This window comes from Mizuhopecten yessoensis, unplaced genomic scaffold, assembly GCF_002113885.1.
Source record: "Mizuhopecten yessoensis strain PY_sf001 unplaced genomic scaffold, ASM211388v2 scaffold4121, whole genome shotgun sequence".
Lineage (NCBI taxonomy): Eukaryota > Metazoa > Mollusca > Bivalvia > Pectinida > Pectinidae > Mizuhopecten > Mizuhopecten yessoensis.
The window spans coordinates 392537-419922 of record NW_018405386.1 but is presented as its reverse complement, the minus strand read 5'-3'; the positions used below and the strand labels follow the sequence as shown (position 1 = coordinate 419922).

The window sequence follows — 27386 nt, the reverse complement described above, 5'->3', positions numbered from 1 at the left end:
ATTGGGGTAAAGTGGAACTGTTTTCATTTTAAAAGTAAATGAATGGAAAAGAAAATATACGTCTACATAGTAACGGTAACCCGACAGTATAAAGGCGCAGACGACCAAACATTACTATAAAATGCAGCGAGATAGTTTTTTTTCTGAGAGTAAGCGCTATACGGCAGCGACGTTTGGCAATTCTTGAGGAAAATCAAACCTGTGTGGTCGTCAATCTTCGGAAAGCTCGTACAGTGTATGAAATTCTCATAAAAGTCGCTGACATCTTCCTGATCGCGGAGTCGGTTCAAACGATCACAAATGTTACGTACATAATATTATGACGATCCAGGTTTTGAACGTATGTAGGTCGGTGTTAAATCCATATTGTCTGCACATGTACAGAAATAGATCCTTCCTATGGTACACTTTATAGTGTATAGTCAAAAATATCGCACTATAATATATATTATTTATTCCTAAACCAATTATTGCTCCGTGTTGTTCGTAAATGTCCGTGTCTAAAAAAGATTGTTTCATAAAATATTTTCATGAAATCGTCTGATATTTTTTTCATCTTTGTCGTTTAAGAGGCTAAAATCTGTTTTCAGTAAAAAAGTGGTAAATGCATTCTAGCTGGAAGCGATTGGTTTATCATTGGGTTGTCAAACCGGTTAATCTGTCAGTTTGGTAAGCCAATAATAAACAGCAACAATCACAATATATGTGTAGAAAATGATTTGTCTAAAACGTGTTTACATCACAAACATAAATAATTTAGCATGATAGTTTAATCGCGTATTGCTTGACAAACGCAGGAAATAGTTGCACGTAACCTAAGTTAGTACAATAGTGTATATGTCATGGACAACAAATGTAGGAATGCAGTAAGACGGGATTCAACTACAGTAATTAGTTCTCGAAAGCATATATGCGGTAATATTGTTGTTCAGAAAAGAATTTGCTTGACAAAAGTTTTAAGACATGCTTGTTGAATCAAGTGTTTACACTTCAGATTATATTTACATCTCGCATGTAAAAAGCACGTTCTATCTCTTAAAGTTCATATTTCACATCTTTGTATTCTAGCTTTCTGTTAAGAATCTGTTCAGATTTTTTATGGTGTTGGCGACATCTCTTTGCCAGTTTTTACAATAGAGTACAAAAACAACACTAACATGTTATCCCTGAACACTGTTTGTATCACAAAACTATTCGATTTAGGTCGCATCTATAGATAATGTGTAGGTCTATGACGGGGAAGCATGGGGCTCCTCAAAGGAATAAATAAATGTCAAACTATTCGGTTATTGATTTTGGTAACCGGTTCGTTGTCTTCCGACCTAGTAACCGGTTAAGCGGCTAACCGATGAAAACCCTTGTTTCAAAATAATATTATTATCCCTGCTTCATAAACTTCTTTGGATTTCACATTTCGATATGTTTGATCATCATAACAGAACACATGGCTAGTGGTAGCCTAGGTAAAGTCCGAGTTATTTAAACGGGAGAAGGGCCGGTTGAATCGAGCATTTGGCTTCGAACCTAGCCATTAAACGCATTTCCGTCTTTTGTTACCGTGGAATCTTTGCACGAGGCAACCACCTATGAAAGGTTAAACTGTGTTATAAAATGAAACGTTATTGAAAGACACGATTTTATATGAATGACCGTATTTAGATACTGAAATTTGGATTACAGATTTAAAACTACTATTGTGATTTGAAAGATGCAATACAAATACAAAACAATGTATTGGTATAATGTGTGGTGCTTTAAAGCCTCGATATCGTGGGCATACGCTGTCGTTTTATTTGCCGATAAGCTGTCATATACAAACGTATGAAGGGCCCATGTTCATTTTTTTTAATTTCTTTATAGGTTAATCTCGATATATCACCACACTCCTTTACAATATACCACATATTTCTGGATATTTCCTAACTGGAGTGATATGACGAGGTTTTAATGAAAATTGTTCTTCGAGATATATATCGACTGATTCTAGCCTTCCGGTTATTTGTTTGCAGTTTCGTTTTACCTGTGATTTCTTTTCAAAACAGTGACGAAAACAGACGAATAACAAACCTGTCAGAGACAAATTACACCTGTCTCAATCAAGGGAACAACAGATTTCTCTTTTAGTAAGATTATAGTGTGTATATTTCCATTTGTAAGAACAGTTGTAAATGGCGATAGTTCAGTATCCCATCAGGTGTACGTACTTGATACGTTTTAACGTGACTTTGGATGCAAGAATTGTTAGCATACATTAGTAAGATAATAGCAACGCCGCTAAAAATGTAATTAAACTGTTGCTATTGTGTTCAAAATACCATGTATTGGAATTCAAATTACTCGCTTTTTGAAGAAATGCTGAACATAAAATAATGAAGAATTTATATCTTGACTGAAAACTCGTGAAAACGAAGAAACGTAGTGAGTGGTACTATAAGGCAGTGGTAATTCATTTATATGTGTACATCATTGATACGCTCGCCGTACCGTGCAGACACTGGCTAACTCGAGAAGGGGACCATATGTAAACAATAGTTACTGCAATCCCGTAAATCAAACATCACATCCCCGTTGCTTATCTGTCAAGGTGTGGGTTGAGGAGTAAGTTATCAACGGAGAGGCCCTTCTCGTCTCCGTATCAAGCACTCGCAGTGTGGTTGTTACACGTTATTATTGAAGGGTTGAGTGGAAGGGTTATCCATGTGTGATTCAGTCGTCTCCATCGAGTAGGCTTCAGGCGATAGCCATTGAATGGACAAGAACTACCTCACTAACACACTGGAGTATTATTATATACAACATTTCTATTTATTACCAGCAGGACGGACCATTGCGATTTGCGTTATAAACAATATACATTGTACTCACCTCTTACTGTGCTGATGTAGTGACCTACTTTATATTACCAGATTTCTGGGGTTTGCAAGAGAGAGCTGGTTTTTCTGGAGCATTACGACAACCTCAAAAACGTCATTTCTGGCGATATTTGCTGATTTTAAGCTTGCCTCGAGTTGTATTTCTTACTTTTTTTCGGCATTTCATAATTGGACATTCAAAACATGGCGATGCAAAAGTTTCGCGCGATGGACGATGGTGAATTTCAGGAAACTGGTAAGGTTAGCTTAAACAAACGCATTCTTTACCTGCTATTGGTTCTGTTAATAGTGGTTCCGATCGTTGTAGGGGTCCTTGTGTGGTATCTAGCACCACCGAGGTCATGTGACAATTTACCAAACGTAGAGGGAGAGAGTGGTGCAAACACCGGATCTGAAGTCACTACCACCACAACAACAACGGAAGTACCGAACTTCGAAAGTGAACCGTGGAAAAATCTGCGCCTCCCGCGTTATATTATACCCGTGCATTATGATATCACACTTTTCCCGGATATATATAACGGAAACGGATGGTTTTATGGGAACGAATCTGTAGAAATCCGCATCACCAAGGATACGTCGTATATTTTGATTCATTATTACTACATGAACATCACCAAGACAATGCTCAAGAATAATTCAAGTGGAGCTACAATCCCAATAAAACGGACGTTTTCGTACGCGGAAAACCAATTCTGGGTTATCGAGACTGTATCCCCGTTGCTGAGTGGTGCTGTAGTCCGCCTAGAGACGCAGTACGACGGCTCTCTCACCCGGTCCATGGTTGGACTCTACAAGAGTCGATATGTCAACTCGATCACGGGGGAAACCAGGTAAGTTAACCATAATTTTGTGAATATTCATCCTCCCGCAACCAATTGTTTTAAAAAAGGTTTTTCGAATTCCGCATATTTTGGGGTGGTATTAGAAAGGTTGTTGGCGACTAAATCTTGATTGTTTTTTAAAAGTTTCAAATCTATAGGACGAGGAACAAACATTTCAATTTTTTATTTTGACGTTGAATATCATTATGAATCAAAACTAGATAGGATGTGCAAATGGAATGTTGGTACCGAAAAATAATTCTAGTCTACATTGATTTATATTTACCTAGCAATGGAGCGCTCCGTGTTTGGTCAGCTTTGTAATAATTTCTTCAAACATGTCCTATAATTATTGTTAAGTATATATTGTTAACGTATAGAATACTTGTGAAAAACGATTCCCTCTGGCTGGTACCAAATGTGGCGCAGGAAATGGTAAATTTTCTTGAACAACTCATTTTGCTCCGTTTTTCAGGGATTTGCGATGCCCCACCTTTTTTGTGTGTGTTTTCTCTGATGAAGTTGCAATTTATACATATAACCTGTATAGTTGTAGTATAACGCTGTTGTGTCTATTGTAAATGATGTTTTAAATATAATCATTTTCTCAGAACTTCATTACAACAATAGCCTAAAAATAACCCCACACATTCCAAGAAAAAGACTTCCCTGTAATTTTACCGATCTTTTATGATAATTTAATGTCAGATTCGTAACCGTCATGACACATGTCAAAACAGTTTGTGACTAATTCCAGCATAAATAGAAATATACCTAACTTTACAGAAACGTTTGTAAAGATACACAGGGTAAATGTAAGTTCTCCATTTATAGGCCTAGTTGTCCAAAGCATGGGTATCCTAGCGACCGGTTAATAGAAAATTTCATCTTATTGTTTTTTAAAATATTGAATTTATAATATATTTATATAAATATAAGAAACACTACAGTCAACAAGATCGCTCGACGATGAATATAATGGGAAATGTATGAGTACAATTTAAATATTTTGTTTTGAAATAAATCATCGAAAAAATAAATTTCCAACTAGTTAAGCTGACAATGCTGTGATAAAGCGAATAACGGGTCAAAGTTCACCAATACACGTACAAGACGTAATGATTTTGTTTCTGCAATATAAGCTGTTAAAACACCAGTACTGCCAAATTATATTACTTACGTGTGAGATGTGTCCGTCTTAACATAAAACAGATGGTTATACCTATTAGTGACTTTGCTCGATGCATTCGTATATCAGTATGTAATGTTAATTCTGAAAGATTGATTTACGATTTAGATATAACATTTCATATTTAATTGATCATGAAAAAGGATCAATCATAATAAACAATATAAAAATGCAATGCATACGCATGCCTGGATGAGGTATAAGGTGAACTTATGATCTTTTTCCATTTATTCCAACTTTATTATTTGTTTCAAACATCCGGACCAATACAGGTGAACAGCAACAACTAAAGATAACCTGAATTAGATATCAAAATATCAAAATCAATAAAAAAGGTCAATATGAGGAAAATATATTCACTGTATAAAAATGGAATTATGGTAGATTTTTGTATTCAGTAAATGAATGGTTTTATCAACCAGAGAAAAAGCATGATAGATTATAGTTATAAATTAGTACAGTAGGAGCTACCATATTATGTTTTCATTGGTTTTGTATGAAACGACAGCACAGTTCAATATAAAAGTGTTTACCGAGTTGTCATCAAACTTTGTCTTTCTACACAAACAACGTACGTATTAAAACGTGTCGCAACATTTCAATACCGACTTTTCCCTTTGTCAAGCTATTACTGAGTGAGCGATTTGTATTTTTTACTTGTACAACGATGTGACGATTTGATTTTGGGTGTAAGCGCGATCTGTTAATGCCGATTTATTGTACTGGGTTGCGGATGTTTCGTGTGTGGATCTGGTGAATGTGATGTTGCTCATTTTCTCTACGTCCTTTGCTTTAAGACACACTCAACCGTTGTGGCTACCCCGACTGGTCAATTAACAAGGTGAAAAGAGCTGTAAAAGAAAAGACAGAAAATAAAATACCGAGACAGAATAAAAGATATAAGAGCCAAACCAAAAGCAAAGGCTGGGTCACTATACCCTACGTGAAGGTGACATCTGAGGCGTTTTGCCCGGATGATGAGGAAACGCCATTTTAGAGCCCCGATGAGACCACTGACAGCCCCCCAGACTGGTGCACCCCAAAGACAGGACTGATATTTTTGACAAAACAGGAGTTGTATATCAAATTATATGCCAAAATTGTCAGCAGTCATATATAGAAGAAACTAGGAGGAAATTTGGTACACGTCTGAAGGAACATCAAAAGGACGTAGAGAAAATGAGCAACATCAGTGATTCACATTCAGCTGATCCACACACAAAACATCCGCTACCCAGAATAATAAATTTGCATGAAGTGATCACGCTAAAACCCAAAGTCACTTCGTCAATTGGGGGCCAAGATAGTTGAAAGGGAACAACAAGAAAAAACGAGACAAATCAAAGAAGCAAACAAAATCGGGAAAACTCGGAACATGAGACGAGGGGGACACCAGCTGAGTCATCTGTATGACCATATACTGACATAACAGGTGTGTGTGTGTGTGTGTGTGTGTGTGTGTGTGTGTGTGTGTGTGTGTGTTAGATCTACACCATAACGTCTCAGGTCGAGTGACATGAGCGATATATAATTTCGTCACATCGTTGTACAGGTGAAAAATACAAATCGCTCACTCAGTCATAGCTTGACAAAGGGACCAGTCGGTCTTGAAATGTTGTAACACATTTAATACGTACATTGTTTCTGTAGAAAATTAAACTTCGATATCACATACTTCCAAACTAATGCATCTTATTGAAGATTTTATACCAAGTTCATAAAACAAAACAACAACTGTCGAACTCAAAGCGGAAACAAAGTTACAACAGCAAAGTATTTAACAGATATACAAACTAAGAAAAAAAATTAACGCATAAAGCCAAACAAAGCAAACATTTACTGCACTATTTGTCCATTCGTCTATTTAAGATTCATCAATGTAGTCTTATACATGTACTTTACTATATATTTATATATACATAGACATCAGAGGACAGGTGTATTGTAGTCTTATACTCTAGTAAGAATTTCACAACATATGTCTAGGTAGAAGGTACAGCAAAAAGGGAAAAGGTGCTTATAGCACACTTCGTGACGTTAAATATATATATTTGTTTGGCTACGTCATGTAATATATTCTTAATCAAGTGTTTGTTTTTTATATAAACCGTTCCAGAAAATATTCCAGCTACAAGGTCACAGCCATGAGCAATTCAGACATCAAAACACAACTCTGAAACGATGTATGAACATACACGTTTACAATTATCGAATGTCTTAGGGCATACACACACGTTCATGTATTTTCTCTAGAAATCTAATCTCATTTTCGAAGTGAATGTTTGCATGTATAATAGACCACTTTTTCAACTTTAACCCCCGGGTTCGTTTAGCAATACCACCAGAATGACACGAAGAGTTAAGATAAACAACCCCTGTCTGTCATATATGTTAATTTAGCCTGATTGATATACATGTAGTATGTTACTATATGTGTATATATTACATATAATGCATATCTAGTCAGGTCCTGTTAAGGTACAGCACACCACAGTGACATATGGCAAGAGGTCTGACATTGTGTTATTCTAGCATTGTGTTTTCCTTTAATTATCTTTTCGTATCTGCTTTTGTTTTGATTTCATTCATGTACGTTATGATTGATCTGGCATAAAAACGCCGACAGATCAAATGTGTTTAATATGTTATTAAACAGTTTTACAGTTAACGGTAAACGCAAGAACGAATCGAAAATACAAAATCTTACTTATTCTGTTTTTTAAACTCACAATCAATTTGTAAAACAATTATTGCAATACATTGTCCTTTTATAATCATATTGCATTGCAAACCATGTGAGACAAATAATGCAATATACTGGTATTGCAATAGTATTGCCCACTAGTAGGACATATCACTTGTCTTTAGCTTCCAATTCTATTACTAATTACTATTTTCATGATGATATATTTCCACTACAGCTCGAAAACATGTAAACAATGCCCTTTTTTTTTTATCAAAGGATGTCCACTGGAATGCAAGTTCATAATAAACTTTTCCCGTATGATTCATTGCTAGCCTCAATAGTATCATGATACAATGTACTTAATTTCATATGACATACTATTAAATCTCGCCTAATGCATATATTATATATTAATACAACCATTCTACGGTCGTGTAGTTTTAGTTTTAAATAATTTTAAATACACGTCTTTATCGTCAATTTTAATACCGATTTATAGAAAATTACAGTCGCCTGACAATTGATCGTTCAGAACCAGGTTGTATCAGATATCTGTTTTAATAAGATGATGTTCTTCCCATCAGGAGCATATATCATTAGAGTAAGCTTGTACATGTTGTTTAATCATGTATAAGACATGGTTTACTTGCACGAGCAATTTGGATGTTGTAAAAGCTTTTGTTGGCCCCTAGCGTCTCAAATGAGTCTAGAAGAAAGAAACAGCCTAATTGAGCAGAGTAATTCATTATTGGCATACTGTACACATGTATCTATTACCAAACGTTTTAGGTGCAGTCTCTTTTGTGTCTCTTACATTCATTTGTATAGACAAGATGAACCGTATTGCTACATCTACCAATAAATCTATCATCAACCCATCCTTTGTACCCCCTCCCCAGTTCAGGCGTTATATTGACAAATAATGTCTTCAGATAGCTATGTCGCATTAATATCTGGAGTGGACTTGACGTCATTTCTGTTTATAAGATCCATGTAAACAATAGTGTTGATTATTATGGAGGAGAGGGAGATAATTCTGTATTTATTAACACATAACTGTGATACAACTAAATTGTTATATACACCTCAAACTCAGACCTATGAAGTATTCCATTGCAGAATTTGAAGTAGCACAGATCTAAATGTATCTATATATGTGGTAAAAACAGTAAGTTCGGCAAAGAAGATACCATAAAGTGCGTACAGTTCATGACAAATAGACAAGATTAATTTCAAATTTATTTATTTTTAAAATTCTATGTTCAAAGTTGTCCAGAACATTAATAGAACACGGCAGAAAGAAAACATATGCCTACAAAACCCTCACAACGATTAAAATTCCACAACCTTTGGCTACAGCAGTTACTAGACACTTAAACTACTATTTCATGTACGCCTGAACAAATTCCAGCTACAAGGCTACAGCCATCCTCGGGGACTCGTAGTCTACCAGAAGTCGACCACATTGTCGCATAAACTAATCTCTTGCAATATGAAGAAAGAAAGCACATTTTTGTTGGAAGATACCTAAAACCACATGAAGCTAACAATTTACTGCTATTTATCATTTTATCCAGTTAGTTTTCTTTTCTTTTGAGTTTGAAGGTTTATGTTGAGTCTGCACAACAGAAATATATATTTTCAGTGAAGTAAAAATACAGCCGTTATTAAAATTCCCCCCAAATACGTCGTTGACATTAAAAATATGTCTTTAACGTTTGAAAAGAAAGTAGATGACTTGACCCGTCCTGATACATTTCCTTACAGGTACCTCGCCACGTCGAAGTTCGAGCCAGTCAGTGCTCGACGGGCATTCCCTTCCTTCGACGAGCCGAATATCAAAGCACAATATACGATTCGCCTCGTCCACCAGGACGGATACACAGCATTGTCCAACATGCCGGAAGTCGTACGTATGCTTGAAAAAATAATGAATTAATTCTCATCAGAGGTATCGAGCCAAAAGTTAAGGAGAAGTTAAGAATAAATATGAAATTTAATACTGTTGCGTAATCTTTTTATTTGAAAACAACAGGCATGTATGTTTGGATTTTAAAGTGATCATTCTCAGAAAATTAAAAAGAACTGTTATCGTTGCAAAATTGAAAATATCAATTTGTCAAAATGTAATGTTAAGTGTCACCGAGTTGATGAAAGTGGTAATAAATTGTTTTCAATAGTTAATTGTTGACCTGCTGTTTTCGAAGAACAAGTTGCTATCCGATCCGACATTTAAATGAGAATACAATCCCTGCATCATACCAATGTTAAATCACAAACCTCTGCCATGCATTCCACATAGATATTAACAGTACCTATGATTAAAGGTGCCTATCTTATGTTCAGACGGTTTGCATAATTTTGCCTGCTGTATTTAGGATTTCAAGGTTGTTGAAATGTATTGTTTGATTGCAGACGATAGTGCCCTGGTCCGAGGACTCCAGCCTGAGGATAACGTCCTTCCAGAGATCGGTCGACATGAGTACCTATCTCGTCTGCTTCATTGTCTGTGATTTCCAGTATCTCGAGTCGAGGACCAAATCGAACATTCTCGTATGTATAAATTCTCATCGAGAACATTCCCGTATGTAAACGTCATCTAACATTCCCGTATGTAAACGTCACGAAACATACCCGTATGTAAACGTCATCAAACATTCCCGTATGTAAACTTTATTAAACGTATCCGTATGTAAACGTCATCAAACATTCCCGTATGTAAACGTTATTAAACGTACCCGTATGTACTATCCTCACCGAACATGCTCATATTAATGTCATCAAACATACCCGTATGTACGATCTAATCAAACTAATACAAATGTAAACGTTCAAGCGTAAACTCGTATGTCAATTTCATGTTACAGCTTCGACGACTCGATATGTTTAATCGCTTTAAATTGTAAACTAAACATCCTCTGTTTTAATCAACTTTTTCGAGACCAGGTGTCCGTCAGACCCATGAATTGGAGAACGCAATCTATTTACAGTCAATAATACTTTTCGAAACTTATTGTTATACCAAGCCCTGGCGAGTTTGATTGCAAGCATCTTTGAAAATTCTTACATGTCGTTCATCGTAAAAAAAAGTCGTTCATCTATTTTTCATGCCTCGTTATCATCAAGTTTTGACACATTTGGAAATTTGCTTGAATTGATATAATGCAGATGAGCAGATAAATGCATCACTCTCCTTCATATATTTCAAGGTTTATTTGTATTTTCCCTAAATCCGTTTAATCCATTGACTCAGTATAAAATGATGTATACAACACACACTCTGTAGATCGGAGTGCCGAAAGATGTTTGTGGTAAAATTATATAACACTTGTGTATAATGGGGAAACAATCCTTTCGTTCACTCTCTCATAGATTTAAATATTTTTTCTGATATACGTTCCATAAAATGGAATGAAAATTGTTGAATATGCTGAAGTATCTGGTCTTATATTCAAATCAAAATGTCACCACAACAATAAACATCATATGTGATTTCAGATATAGACCAGATATAATACTAGACAATGCTTCTTAAAATATTAATCGGTAATTTGTGTAAGAATTAGTCATCTTTAAAATCTTTATTAATAAGCATCAGCTTATCGCAAAAAAGAGATTGAGTTTAAACAGGATTGGTTTCAAATCCGATTGTTGAATTCTTTTGAAAAGATGATGTTTGAAGGGGTTTATCTATTAAAATGTATGATACGTCCTTAATATGAAGACCTATTTCCGCACCTGTAGTCGAAACCACCCTTTTCGTTATCTACACTTGTAGGTAAGGACATTTGCCACCCCAGACAGAGTGAACCAGACCAAGTTCTCACTTGACATTGCTGTACATTCCATGGACTTGTATGAACAACTGTTTAACGTGTCTTATCCCCTACCAAAACAAGGTCAGTTTGGTCATCTTTAGATAATTTAATAAGTTGTACAACAGTGAGAACGTAAAAGTGAATTGTTATAACTTGTTTTATTATACGAGCAGCAAAATGTAAAATTACACGTCACATTTCAATATTTTAATGCAGACTAATCTTAACTTCATTTTCACTATCAACTGAAAGAGCGTTTGATAAAACGTATTCAATTCATTGATATGTAACTAGGGTAAATTTAACGCGTTTATATGTAAATTTGTTTCATATGTAGATTTGATAGCGATCCCAGACTTTATATCCGGTGCTATGGAACACTGGGGTCTCATCACCTTCCGGGAAACCAATATGCTCTTTGACCCGGAAGAGGCTTCATCAGCCAATCAGCAACGAGTAGCGGTTGTTGTCACGCACGAGATTGCACATCAGGTATACTATAATTATGCATTATATATCTATAGCGTAATAACAGTCGTGTATTAGGTACTTCTTTGTATGTGATAAAAACGTCAACCTGGTAACTAGCTCAATATAAACATACATTATCACGTTCATAGTTAATATGCATGGTGTTTCAATATGAGTTTTCGTTATCTGATGTCACAAAGTTTATCCCATCCAATTAGATTAAACGAGAACGTGGATGCATTATGCCACTGTATGACACTGTGTTAAGAACTACAAACTAATGACTATAGAAACTCTGAACAATGAAAATATGTTGATGGTTCTTGTCATAGATTTCCCGTGAAGAGTGTGTATACAAAACCCAAAATTGGACGTGAATATCATTTAACGTTTTTAGTCTCGCCGCCACGAAGTAGAGGAAGCGAGACTAAGGTGTTGCTTTTCCGGCAGCGGTGGCGTCGATATTGAATTTTTGTGTTAGTTTCACTGAAAGTATAAGTACAGAACAAGACCATCCAAAGTTAGACCATAGATCCATCGTAGGTAGTACATCTCAGCACATGCATCAAATGCTGGATGCTGCCTACCTTTCATGGTCCAAGTGCTACACGAACCAAACTTGACATGTGCATTGATGGTCACAGCCGGGCACAGGCGAGACATATCAATCCGAATGGCTTGTTCTTCAGTAGAAACAACTTTAAGTTGTGTATTTCTATTTCTGTAATACAAATATTTTATATGCGTATCAATGTGACATTAATTATCATAACGTCGCTTTGTTAACTTGGTTAACTATACAAAGTGATTGAAATTGGTTATCAGAATTACTGAAAAAAAACACGATTGTTCCTTAGATTCGAGTTTTTTGTTTTCCATATTATACTTTTTGTAATCATTTAAATAAAGGTATTATATAGGTTACTGTTTTAAGAATGTAAATATAGGCAATATGAATGCTGATTACAAGAAAACCAATCGTAAAGCAATGTTGTACATTTTTTGCTGTGTACTATGTCATAACCTGTCGTCTGGAAGCAGTTTCATGTTCAATTCAACTAACATCTTGATGTTTTCCAGTGGTTCGGTAACATAGTAACAATGGATTGGTGGGATGACCTGTGGCTCAATGAGGGGTTCGCTAGCTTCATGGAGTACCTTGGGGCTGCCTCCTTCAAACCGTCATGGGACATGGTATGATAATTTGAATTTATATTAGGGAATATAACATTCTGTCACAGCCAACAATAAATCTCATTCATTTCATCGGTTGATCAGTTGCATTTGATGCACGCATCGTGACTTAAAAATCATGTGCTAAAACAAAAAGGCACGTGCTAAAACAAAACAACTAAACGCCTTGGCTGTGGGTCTTGTTCTGTTAGGACGTAAAACACAAACAAACCAAACAAAACAAAACCATTTTAGAATGTATCACTACTTTTTCATCCGACACAGATGGAACAATTTGTGACAGAAGATGCGCAGCCCGTAATGCTCACAGACTCTGGCATGGCTTCTCATCCAATCATCGTCGAGGTTACAAGCCCCAATCAGATCAACGAAGTATTCGATAGCATTTCCTATAGCAAGGTAATTGTACTCAATAATAACATATTTTATTATTGGTTTCCAGCGATTTTCAAAATTTAAGCATTAGTGAAGAATGGTACATTTTTATTGTAATTAAAGTCGTCTCATTGCATTTTAATGTTAATAAGCTTCAAATTCCTATGTGTGTTAGCCAGCGGAACATGGCTGATTTGTGATGTATAGGACTGGTCTACTTTCGAATCTACATCAATAGAGTTTTCATTTCTTTCAAATAATTGGATAGGGTATATAAATAGCAGGAAAAGTAACTGTAGTTCACTTGAATTTGGCTACCTATTATTGACACAAACTATGATGGGAACTGTTTTGCTTTATTAAAGGACTTACTGTACAGTTTTGTCCTCGCGAGGTTCTAATTTCCTCGAAAGGACAACTTTGGAAATTAAAATCAATTTCATTTATTCTTTCTCCAGCACATTGTTTCATGGCCACTAGACTTGAAATACACAAAAAATAGACCATTTTAGTAAATCCACGAAAAGAAGAACCTTTGAAAAATATTGTACTGGTGGTATTAATGTTTCGTTAAGAATTACTGGAAAAGTAACGAAAGCTTTTCCAATATTTGGATAAAGGGAAGTAACTCATTTGATCTTAAATACGAAGAAGAGGTTAGGTCATCAGATTCCTTGCAATTTATTAGAAAATCTATATTAAGGCGAAAAAAACCCAACAAGTTATATGTTGCATTATTATACCGTGTACTTCAAATTACATGTTTCTTCAAAAACCTAAAAAATAGATAATGGCTTATTACAAAACTGGATTGCCACAAAGAATGACATGTTTCATTACATTTCACATCCACTTTAATAGCAAGCAGTCCTTTTGTTTTTCACAAAATCTGTTTAATATTATATAGATATATTAAACAGTAGATCAGTTGGTATCATTTCACATTTTGTATTTCCAGGGAGCGAGTGTTATCCGAATGCTTGAGTCAATTATGGGCAGAGACAAATTCTTTCTGGGTGTTGGGGTAAGTATGTATTTGTAGACAAATAATCATAACAACGAATTCTTTCTGGGTGTTGGGGTAAGTATGTATTTGTAGACAAATAATCATAACAACGAATTCTTTCTGGAATGGATTTTGTTCTCAAAGATTTAACATTTTAAGTATTGAGGTTACTCCATACGAATATTTCATGAAAACTAAAATCTTAGCAAAGCATTTGACATAGTCTTGAAAAACACCCATTGGGGTATTAGTTTAAAATTGTTCTACAGAATTAAATCCAATTTTGGGATTATTTCTGATCAGGCTACAGTTGTTTGAACAAGCTGTAAAAAATTGAGTATTATTTTAGTTTAATGTTTAACCTATACTATTACCCATTTTCCTATTGTGTTTATCTTTTGTCTCGGTTTTATTGCTTATATTTGGTTAAACTTTTGTTGATATCTCTATTATGTCGAATTCATTGCAAAACCCCACCATGGTAATGTTGAGTTTTTGATTGTTTAATAGAGGATTTGAAAACATACAAGGTGTTATTTTACCTTAAAATTTGGTAAAAACTGATGATTGTTAAATAAACGACGTAAGGCCCTGATGCAGCAAAAACATCTCCTTACTTAAAATCCAATCTCCCTTCCTTGAAATACGAATCACCCTACTTTGTGTTCCAAAGGTATCATATTGATGTTAATGTTAGTACTTAATTTTACACAATTTACTAAGCAAGTGTACAAGAGGAATGTTTTTGACCGTATTTTCATACCAGTATCACCCTCCACAATTTAGTTATCATCATGTTGTGATAATGACAGCCTATTTACATTTGTAAATTTGCTTAAAACTCTACAGTACCTTACTATTGATCTGAGACTTTTTTTGTCCTATTCCTATAATATAAAATGAAGTAATATATAGACATGTAATCACTATCAGTCGTAGAAATATGAATACCGTCTATATGTATTTTAACAATAACATAACAATAACAAAGGTGTATTTGCACAATAGGGCCTCCAGCCCAAAGTACCATTTCAACATTTCGACATCAAACAATGGTACATGTGTTCCAAATACACAAAGGACTAACATTTCACTATATCTGGTTGTCGTCAAATTGTTTATTCTTGTCAAAAACACACTGTTTGATATACGGGTAATGGGTAAAGGTTTCTTTTACAGAAATACTTGAAGAAGTACGCCTGGGCTAATGCTAGAACTGATGACCTATGGTCAGCTTTAGGCATGGTGAGTAATAGAATGTGTGCCTGGTACGCACCTAACGTTATAAAAGCGGAGAGAACCTGACGAAGGCCAAATATGGTAACGGAAATAGTCGCCCTCAAATGAAACTGATTTAGTCTATTTATATATTTTTTGTCAGGGAACCATTGTGTTTTCCAGTTTGTTTTGATGTTTCCTCTGTTGTTATAATTATGAGTTCCGATGACAGACCTGAGTTAACTTGCTTTTAAGTTAACTGTTTATTCATTATACTAAAATAGTATACAAATTTATCTATAAATAATTCAGCAGATTGGTCCATCCTGTATAGGCCATTTTATTGTCTGACGAATTAACATGTGAAACCATTTGTTTCCGTGATAAAACGTACTAAGTAAACATATATACAGACTCATGTGACAGTTTTGATTGGGTCGCATGATTTCCCATGTTTTTCTAGTGAGAATATTGTCGACCTTATTTAGTTATTGATGCAATAGACATTTTGGTGTGTAACATTATGGTTAATAATATGTGATGTATGATTTCTTAACTTTATATAGTCTGTATATAAGATGTTTTAATAAAAGCTTTTATAAGCAAGGTAACAACGCCAAAGTAAAACCAGAAACATGCTTTAACAGGACGTTTAACGCGGTTCATGCTTACACTTTCAAAATTAACAGATAAGCGTAAGCAACATACAATCTGTTATGCATGTTCAAATATGTTTGATACGAAGTTATGTATTCCTGTTTGGTATCAGATGTATGCCAATTTTATGTTATCAGGCGGACGAAGCTGCCGGCCTCTCGGTTAAGGCAGTCATGGACACATGGACGCGACAAATGGGTCTGCCTTATGTCGACTTGACCTTTAGCTATACCGAGAACAAGGTCACAGCTGTACAGAGACGCTTCCTTGCCGACAACTCCATGCAGTATAATGCTACCGACTCTCCATATATGTAAGTGAAATTAAAGCTATATGATACATACATTTTGTAACTGTTGGAAGATAATAGAATATATATATATATATATATATATATAAACATTCTAGTAAAGGTTTAATTAAGATATACAGGTACTATACACTAATTGATTCTGTTCTTGATTCTATTTGTCTAAAGATGAATATATCAATATTTGCTTTGCCTCCAAGGGACAGAAATACGCTGTGTCATCTTGGAAACGATTTTTTCATTGATCAGTATTATTACTGGTATGTGAGCGAAACTAATAAACGTTCTCGGTAGCAATCGGTTTTTCACAAGTAGTGGACTGCACCGCAGAGAATAAACAATGCCATTTTTATAAATCCTTTTAACCCATTAAAATCTTAAAATATGTCCAGTATCACAAAAATATTTCCAAGTACATTGAATTCACACTTTTAAAGTTATATCTATACTCTTTTGTCAAAACTCCATCACGTGTAAAAACAACGCATACAGATTTATCGTTATTTTCCTGTATGAAACTTATAGGCGCCATACAAGTTTTTTTTACTAATTGTTTTAAAAGAAGTAATGGGCTCATATGATAAGGTATGAACGGAGTTCAAGGGCCTTATCATAAAACTTGTGCTTGAAGTACTAAACTCGTTGATTTTATATTAATTTTGCTTCTGTGATTTCTATTCATTTAAAAAAAAAAATATCATTTAACTATTTTCATTGTTTATTCACTGCGGCCCTGACCCCTGTTAAGAATAATATATGCTATCGAAACGTTTAAAGGCTTACCTTATTTACCGTCCGAGGATTAATATTGATCTATGCTAAGTTGACATGTTTTGTCTAAAACGTAGATCAAGTGAAACAAACGTGGTATGTATCAGGTAGATAACCTAAGTTGTTGTTTTACAAATTGACTTTTCGTATACTTCCGTGGAAATACCCAAGGAAACCATTCGTATAAAACAACTCATTTTTAACGTACCACAATAAAAAAGAGGTTTAATATAAATATATTCATATAGCTTTAGCGGTCATCAACTATATATGCTGAGTTGATTGTGTATGTCTACAATCAATACACAAAGTGTTCTTAAGATTGAACTATATACTCTACATGTATGCGAAATAACTAACTTAAACTTCATCAAAAATACATATGATTTATCAATAATATTGAGTATTTTAGAATCCATCAACATTTTTTATATGCCTGTCAAATCTTGGTCAATAGCTGGATAATAAAACTGATTATAAGGAAAGATATTACTTCACGGAAGCTAACTTGCATCAAATTTCACTATGAACAATTAATAAAATGTGTTTCTCAATTAATGGCGAAAAGACAATCATATATGGATTTTGCATTAGAAAAACAAGTTTTATTATTTATCGTATGATTGTTTAGGTATAAATGGTACATACATCTAGATCACGTGTCTAATACCGGAAGCGGAAGTCCTGTGTGGATATCGAAAAACGAGGATTCCGGTAAGTAATCAACCGATTGTTGTTACATTCACTTATTAAGTGTTATGAAATACAGATGGTTGATAAATAAATTGTCTAATAATGCATTATCATGTGAACAAATTATATAATGTGCCTACTGGTGTTTTTCTTTTTGTCTGTGTTTCTGTTATTTATACTAACATTTTATTACTTTTCCAGTTGAATTTGACATCAGTGTGAGTCCGCAAATGAACCAATCAGTATGGTTCAAATTCAATGTGAACCAGACTGGATTTTACAGAGTGAACTACCCACCGAACTTGTGGATGAGGTTTGCTACTATGTTACAGAACGGAGGACTGCAGGTGAGCACGGCTCGTTTTAAAACTTCCGTCAAAAGAATATAATGTAACACTATAAGTTTCCATGTTTCACTGCAAGGAAAAAACTAGATAATTCCACAGAGGTTTTGTTCTGATCTTGACTGATCTCCCATATTTGTTTTTGAAATTTTATTGGGCCATATGTCTCTCGATGACCAGTGGATAAAAGCAGCAATAACGAGTTCGGAGGTGCAGGATATGAAAATAATTTTGGCCCAGTTCCCTTTTGTCTCTTCTAAAACTTAACATAAAACGTTGTTATTCCTTTTTAGCTATTTAGTTTGTTTCTTCCTTTGAAGTTTCCTCTTACTGTGGGTTTGTTTTAAGAAATGATTTATCAAAGCTATAGTCATGCAGCATTCTAATGTATGTTTTGGCAGTGGTACAAAGAACCTTTATTGAACATTCCAGTTTGATATCTACTGTTATCAGAAACATTGACAGTCATGTTAATAAGTACATTATGATACTCTGTTAGTATGGTGCTTTGCTCTCAAAAACAATTATTAAATCATTGCATTTTTGGATGCTATTCTGTTGCTGGATATCTGATTATATATTTTATTTTTGTAAACAATTACATGTAAGCACACCTTTAGTATCACTTTTGGCATCCTGCTATTAATGAACAATGTTTGTTGTTATTGTTGTTTTCATTTTTTTCTTTTATTACTTGCTTCTAAAAATTTCACTGAAATGAAAATACTATTTTTATATGAAAACGCTGTCTTTCACCATATTGCACCATCCACCCAAAACACAATAATGATAACATGTTATGGGATATGAAAACAATTGATCCATTGTAAAAGGTGAACTGGTTTTGTCGATTTTCAGGAGTTATCGAACGTTGACAAAGCTGGACTGATAAACGACGCTCTTAATTTTGCGCGTGCGGGCCATTTGCCTTATGACGTAGCACTTAGTATGACGTTGTACCTGGATCAAGAACACAATCATCTACCATGGGAGAGCGCCTACACTGCTTTCGCATACATTTCGTCCATGTTTCAATATGGTGGATCTTACGGGGCATGGAGGGTAAGTTTTAAAAATGAATAAATAAGGGATATCTCAAACATTTGGAAGTCATTACAATTTATGCATTAACCTTTGTTATAACACCTGAATGACCTATTTTTTGTGACGAAGATACAAATGGAGGGTAACCTATTACGAGAACGGAGTATGGTTAACGATCCATTTTTTTTAACAAACATCTATATCGCATATTGCTGACAACAGTCGAACATAATCGATTTTGTAATGATATATATGTGCTTCTTTTGGACAGAAATATGTCGTGATGAAAACAAAGCCGGCATTGGAGCAGCTTGGATGGTCAGATACTGGTTCACACCTGCAAAAGTGAGTGTTATATAAGTACTACTTTATTTTTTATATACAGACACAATAACGGTTTACGCCTCACAGACTTCTCAGTGGAGATCACTGTGTTTATTCGTCACTGATGGTTATATATAAAACAATGTTAATAATTGCGCAGGTGTGGACATATGTGTAAATATTGACAAAAAGTATCGAGAATAACGAAAATAGTATCTTATAATTATGGTAATGTACTGTGTTATTTTGTGTGGAAATATACACGCTATACACAGTAAATTGATCGATAATGCAATAAAATTTGTCAAACTTAGTTTTGTGTAACTGAAGTGTAGCTGGTATGTTACATATAGAGACATGTATACCGATATACGCATATGTTCGTTTTTATTTAGCATCTATATTTAATGACATTCTAGACGATATGATGTAACATGCTTATTGCTTGTATAATCAAATACATGTACCATGTTAATTCACAGATTGATGCGAACGAACCTCATTGCCCTGGCATGTGGTCATTCTGATTCAGACTGCCTCAATAACGCAACTGTCCTGTTTAGGGCTTGGCTGGACAATGGTCAAGTGTAAGATTGTTTTTAATTCATACTAACTACATTCTTCACGATAATTTTAATTCGCAAAAGAATTAACGACCGCTATATGTACTTCTTATAAATATTTCTAAATTAATAACCATGATATATTTTAGTAATTCACGATCGTCATTCCTCGAAAAATAATGTAAAAATAATTTTGTCGCGGAACGCTTGTGATTTACAGTCTTGTTTTCCTCCTTTGTTCCTTTAACTTTAGTGAAACGATTTCACTTATTTGAAACATCAGATGAAATTAAATAGCGTAAATAGATAAAAGTTAAAGTATGAACAAAGACAATTGTCCAGAAAATAGGCATCCAGAATGGGTAAGAGACTAAAAGAAAAGGAAATACTAAAAGAACTGAATTCAAAGCAGATTCTCTGGAAGAGCAGGTGATCCTTGCACCACATAAATTACTCTTCAATTTGTTTGCCGTCAAGCCCATGGTGGTATGTCAGTCAACAACGATCCGAGACTTTATTATTAAGATATTAGATATTTTAGATATTTCAACTGTTCAATGTGTTCAGTGTAAAATATAGTCTCTTCTGTCGACAACCGTGCATACGTATATGTTATTAGTAGACAGGGCACATCCCTATCGAAATTCCTGATGCAAAGAACTGGCTTGACAGCTAATTTAAACTTGTTTCCTGAAAGGAGGATTACGGTTCGATATCTATTTTAAGGTCTTTACCTTCATTTGCTTAAAATATGTTCTAGTCAAACATAAAAAACATAGGAAGCATACTTATGTGTCCCCATCAATAGTATCTAGCTGTTGAATGGGTGTACGATATATAGAACGTATATCGCCCGCTGAGACACTTTAAGATCAGTAGCAAGCAGATAGGCGAGAACATAATTCCGGTTTCTCCAAATACTCATTCAATGTTTATTTATTACTCAAGATTAGTATTAATATTCCTATATTAACAGTGCCAATGTTTGCCTTGTGGTTTCTCTGAAGATTTCTCTCGTATTACTTAAATAACAGTCATAAGCCAATCCGAAATAGCGTAAGTGTGGATTTAAAGCTCTGTAAGGATAGACCAGGACCCGTATTAATGAAACAATTTTCATGCTCAAACACAGAATCTTTGCTCAAGCCAAATTCTGACAATGCTCTCATATCATTCAACACGGTAAGAAAGGCAAGTGCAAACATTGAGAAATATGTTAAGCTTTTGGCCTCCCTGAAATTCTGCCAGGTCACTGAAGAAATATAGCGTAACCAAGGGAACAAGACATTTGAATTGAACACAGAATTTAAGTTTGAGCATGAGAACAATTTCATGAATACGGGCTCCAGGACGCGAGGCTATGTCTTACTGTGGACTATTTGTTTTTAAACTATTGCAAGTTGTGTATAAAAAGTATAAGTATAGGTATCAATATTTGATTTGTCATATATACAATGTACGATAACAGCTTTGATTTTGCAAAGCTGTCTTTAATGAAGAAATCTACATATTATTGTATTCTGAAATGGTAATGGATAAGAAGCGTACTCTGTAAATACACTTCACCTTGAAAATCGTGAAACATAACTGACCCGATAACATTCCTGTATACAGTACATAATTAAGCTCGTGCATAATGAACCCCGAGGGCCTAACTTTGTTGATCCTAAATAGTAACAAAATATCTTTCAAGAGTTTCAAGTTATACGAAGTATTATCGGTTCCTTTGTGGTATTTTGTCCTTTCTCTAGTAATAACAGAAATGTCTTTCCATAGACCGCTACGTTGCTTTTGGGATAACTTATTGAACAACATGTGATTTGCAAGGATAAAATGGCGGTCTCTTAAGAGATAAGATTGCTTATAGTTGAGGTGGTCTTTCTAACAGGGTTGACTCTTAATAGACATTTTCGGGGTTGTTGATATCCTGAAAAACGGTGTTCCGTCTTTCTTGTATGTCCAAAGTATGCAAGTTGTGGTACATGTTCATACATATATGTACATGTGTACTGGAAAAAGGAAAATGTATGCCTTTGATAGTATCAATTAATAAAGCACCTATTGAATACCGTGATAACTTGAACTATCTACATTGGTTTCAGTATCCCACCAAATCTTCGCCAGTTGGTGTACAGATACGGTATGGAGAATGCTGGGACAGATGAGGACTGGAACGCTATGTGGGAGAAATACACTACAGAAACAGTCCCTCAGGAAAAAACAAAGCTGCTGTATGGTCTTTCTCGTACGAAGCAAGTATGGCTGTTGTCAAGGTAACGTTCGATTATTATTATTCCATAAACTTTTCTCATACTTAATATAAAAAATAAAAGAATAAATTATGAAAAATAGCCACTTGCAATAGGAAGAAATGAAGCACATATTTGTTAGTTTAGACGCAGAATATCAAACAAAGTACACATATTCACTGTACCATATGGCCATTTCATCCTTAGGACGTATCGGGGGCTCTAAAGGTCAAACGTAAGGGGGAACCTTAATTATATGGACTTTTGAATATGAAAATTCGTCCCTTTTTTGGTTCCTTCGTTTTACTTAATTCACACAACCCATTAATGCTCTCTGTATTTTAACTAAATGCCACGCATGTTGGCCCCTGTATCTTCGTGGCTATGTTTTTCAGAAGAAACAAAACAAATAATCTGCTGCATCAGCTGCATTAAGTGACCTGTATGCTTTTTTATGTTCCCTTCTACCATTTTTATACATCACTATCTTTGTTGGCACACCTTACGTTTCGACCGTTATGAGCTGGTAGAACAAATATTGATCACTACATTATAAATAGACCTGATCATTGTGGGTCTATTGTTCATTTAAAGAATTTGACATCGCGACGACAAATGACGTGGATTTGTCGTATAAAAATCAGCCAATCGTTCAATAAGTTAACCCATGTTGTTCGTTTAATCAAAATTACTTCCCCTTATTTATACAGGTACCTTGGAATGACAAAGAATGAATCCTTAGTAAGGTCACAGGACTTCTTCGCCGTTCTTATTTATATATCCGGAAATCCAGTCGGCCGGAGTCTCGTTTGGAACTGGGTCAGACAAAACTGGGATTATCTCGTTGGCAGGTATGAAACGAATATGGACTTTGTCTCTAGAGCTACTAGTTTGTGAAGCAATAAGATGATGAAAAATATGGGCGCAATATAGTTATGGACCTAGCTATACGAGTTTACATAGGCTATCCTGCTATTACACACGCCGTTAAACGACCGAAGCAGTTAATAGAAACGTTTAATAAAATAAAACCAACCTGCTATTCAATAGTTACAAAACATTACTGTATTTGAAACAATAAGAGAAAAGTATATTGCATAAACTTCTGTCTTTTGAATGAGTTGGTTTTATAACTAAAATGTCAGGTAAATGTATCGAAGTTTTAAAAAATCACCTATAAACGTGTCAAAACTAACATTACGTGAGCGATTTACATTGTTAATCTGTCCTACGATGTGACTAAGTGATAAACATAGGAGGCACGGTAGTCTAGTGGTAGAATGGCGACCGAAGGGTTGAGTCACGGCACGGCACTGTGTTGTATCTTCAAACACTATATACTATACTCCACTTGTTCTAGTCTACTTAGCTGTAAATGAGTACGTGGTTGGGCAGTGCTAGAATTGTTGAATGCTAGCTGTTAGCGCCGAAATGGCAGATCCGGCTGTATGCTCCCCATGAAGTTGAGAAAGATATTGACAAGTTGCAAAGGCCCTATAACCACGGATAATCATTTGTGAACCACTTTGAGACAATCTACGAACTAGGTTGTGATAAAGCGTTATATAAGAACCTCGAAATATTATTATTATTTTATTATTATATCAGTTGCACGCCTACAGGACATTTACCACCAACAGATAGAGCGTATACATACTACCATACACACTACCATATATATATATGTAATCAAACATTTTAGAAGCAAGACTATCAGGCAAATCAAAATTCCTGCTGAATAAGGTGTAAAAGAGAAGATAAAAAATGTACCAATGAGACCGCCAAGGCATTTTACTGTTATCCATTGTCATTGTATGTCACTCTGCATACATTGTATAAGTACGGTGAGACTAATGCGGGACTTTTTGTTAAATCGGTGTTTGATGTAAAGGGAATATTGAAAAAAAATAATAATATCATAACTGATTCCATCTGGCATAACATACAGACAAACCAACGTGTGATAATAGGTACAAACATTGTTGTTTGTTTTGAAGATCATATACATGGTATTATGTCATACTTGTAGATTCACTCTATACTCCCGGTCGTTGGGGAGACTGATACCACGCGTCATCAGGACCTTCAATACAGAATTTCAGCTTGAGGAGGTAAGATCATTTATTTTATATATTTATTACATGTTAATCTAGTGTAACGACTTCTTTTGTTTGCCCGAGCTAATCAATGTACATTTATATATATGTTTAATTAAAAAAATATAAAAAACAGCCCCCATGACTATTTCCATATGCAAAAATGAACCGAGATTATTGAACTTTAAAAGCTGGACTTTACCATGGGTGTTATCCCCTTCCGAACTAAACAACTCGTTTTAACTTTTTCCGCGGCCTTATTAAATTGTTTTGCACGATTTACCAAATGATACAAAAATATTCTACGGGACTGCTCTGCGTACTTTAGTTTTAGTATGTCCATAGTATAGCCTAGGTATTAGAGCGTCCGGAAAAATGAAGACGCAGAAGTGTCATGTTTAAATTATATGAACAAAACATTTGAATTACCGTCATTTTGATATTTTAATGTCACACTACTTTTTTTTAGATTTTATTAATTTGAAATATTTGCTAAGAGTTTATTTTTCTTTTTAATTTATTTCATCGGCGATTCCATTATAGACATACTCTTTCTTTTAGGTGCTCGAGTTCATTGGAAAAAACCCGGATGCTGGAGCCGGTGCAAGATCACGTGACCAATCCTTGGAAACGGTTCGCAGGAATATCGCATGGATGGAGCGCCACCAATCGACCATTACAGAGTGGTTATGTCGTCAGACATCGTGTTGAGTGGAGGAACAATAAACTTTATATCAACAATGGAGAAATGATAGAGAAATTGCAGTATTCAGAGTCTTCTTAATAACAGAATCCAGCAAAGTCAAATTACTATCGATCATAATATGGTATATTACTCCGCCGTTATGGAATAAAAAACAAAAATGCTCTATGTTTCACTAGATGAATTACAAAAATTTGGTATACGGAATAACATTGGTACGATCCTTTGATACAACCCACATGTATATGAATCTAAATAGAATTCATACGACCTTAAGTATTCAAATCAGTTTTTCAAAATATCAAATGCAATTGATAGAACTGACGTGTTCTATGTATAGTGTACTAGACTAGCTGTAAATATAATAGATGTATATATGTACATATGAATGTTATTTTATTTACAGGAAGCTTTCTTACGCAGATATTTGGTAATATAAAATAATATAAAAATAATAAAAAAAGATTTTTAAAATATAAGTAAAAAAAGCATGTACTTAACGAAAACGTGGCCTTGTATATGACGCACTTCCTATATTTGTTTTTTTATTATTAATGTGTGAAAAACCAGAAATTATCGAACCATAATGTAACGTTATTAAATATGAAATAAAGAAATTGAGAATGACAATTATGAAAGAAATTTAATTTTGTTTTGTATCTTTATTTCAAACAATTTATACATCGGCATTTTATAAACTTTGACACAAAAATGACGCAGGGCATTTTTGCCCAATGTATATGGGTGTTCCCTTCCTTCCATTTTTAATTCAAGATTACATTAATTAGAGCTATTTACATTGCATATGTTTCTCATCGTTTGTCAATGGAGGGAAACAATAAAATCTGTTTTGGGAAGTTTTGATATTTTATTCGATGATATCACGTACTTCTTTTTAGAGATTATTACAAAACTGAGTGTTCCAATAGAAACCCATCTATAACCCTTTTATAATATTATTTTCCTCCATAATCGTCGTCACCCTTTCTTATCTATATTTAATCCTTGACTCCCATCCACTACTCCAGGCATAATCACACTATTCTAACCCTCATCAATCGACCTATTTTACACAAAACTTTTTTTTATGCAAATGTATCATCTCTGTTTTGACTCTTATAACTTTATATCGAATACATTATGCTTTTCTATTCAGAGACCATATTAACTGTCTTCTTTATCGCTAATGTCTCTCACTTTGTCTCTCTCGCTCTATCTCTCTCTCGCTCTGTCCCTCTCGTTTTTTCCCTCTCGCTCTGTCTCTCTCGCTCTGTCTCTCGCTTTGTCTCTCTCGTTTTGTCTCTCTCGCTTTGTCTCTCTCGCTTTGTCTCTCTCGCTCTGTCTCTCTCGCTTTGTCTCTCTCGTTTTGTCTCTCTCGCTCTGTCTCTCTCGCTTTGTCTCTCTCGCTCTGTTTCCCTCGTTGCTACTATAATTCGTTCCCCTTTCAACTCCTATTACCCCAACCGATTCTGCCGTATCCCTTAGGCACCTCCAATCCCTCTGCTATACCTATCATGACCCTTCCAACTCTCAACATATATTTATAGACCCTTCACCTGCAATTTTGTCTCGCCGCCACGAAGTAGCGGAAGCGAGACTAAGGTGGTACTTTTCCGGCGACGGCGTTAACATTAAGTTTTTGCGTCTATGTTAGTTTCACTGAAAGTATAAGTGCTAGACCAACCAAACTTGGACCATAGATGTACATCTCAACCTGTCCATCAAATGCTGGATGCAGCCTATCGTTCATGGTCTATTGACTTTGTCACGATCTTCATCAACATTCAGTTTTTTTCCGTTTAAGTTAGTTTCTCAGATATGTGCATTGATGGTCAAAGCGGGGCACAGGCGAGACATACATAATGTTTCAATCCTAATGGCTTGATACTCACTGCAACCACCCATTACTAAACTGTAATACCGATTTTTAATGCTCCCGAAAAAATGTGATAGACTATTTCAGTTCCGGTCCTGACAC

The 27386-nt window shown here is 34.9% G+C and overlaps 1 protein-coding gene across 1 annotated transcript; it reads left to right on the top strand.

The window, feature by feature from the left end:
- The first annotated feature begins 2454 nt into the window (after positions 1–2454).
- LOC110448542 (glutamyl aminopeptidase-like) lies at positions 2455–26044 on the top strand. The gene is made up of 19 exons (XM_021494830.1): positions 2455–3706; positions 9340–9481; positions 9988–10125; positions 11351–11471; positions 11728–11882; positions 12942–13055; positions 13320–13454; positions 14389–14454; positions 15616–15681; positions 16449–16624; positions 18024–18106; positions 18287–18432; positions 19288–19491; positions 19745–19818; positions 20280–20384; positions 22463–22633; positions 23320–23460; positions 24639–24720; positions 25267–26044. The coding sequence occupies exons 1-19, from the start codon at positions 3057–3059 to the stop codon at positions 25414–25416; spliced, it is 2919 nt and encodes a 972-aa protein (XP_021350505.1). The 5' UTR covers positions 2455–3056; the 3' UTR covers positions 25417–26044.
- Positions 26045–27386: the final 1342 nt, after the last annotated feature.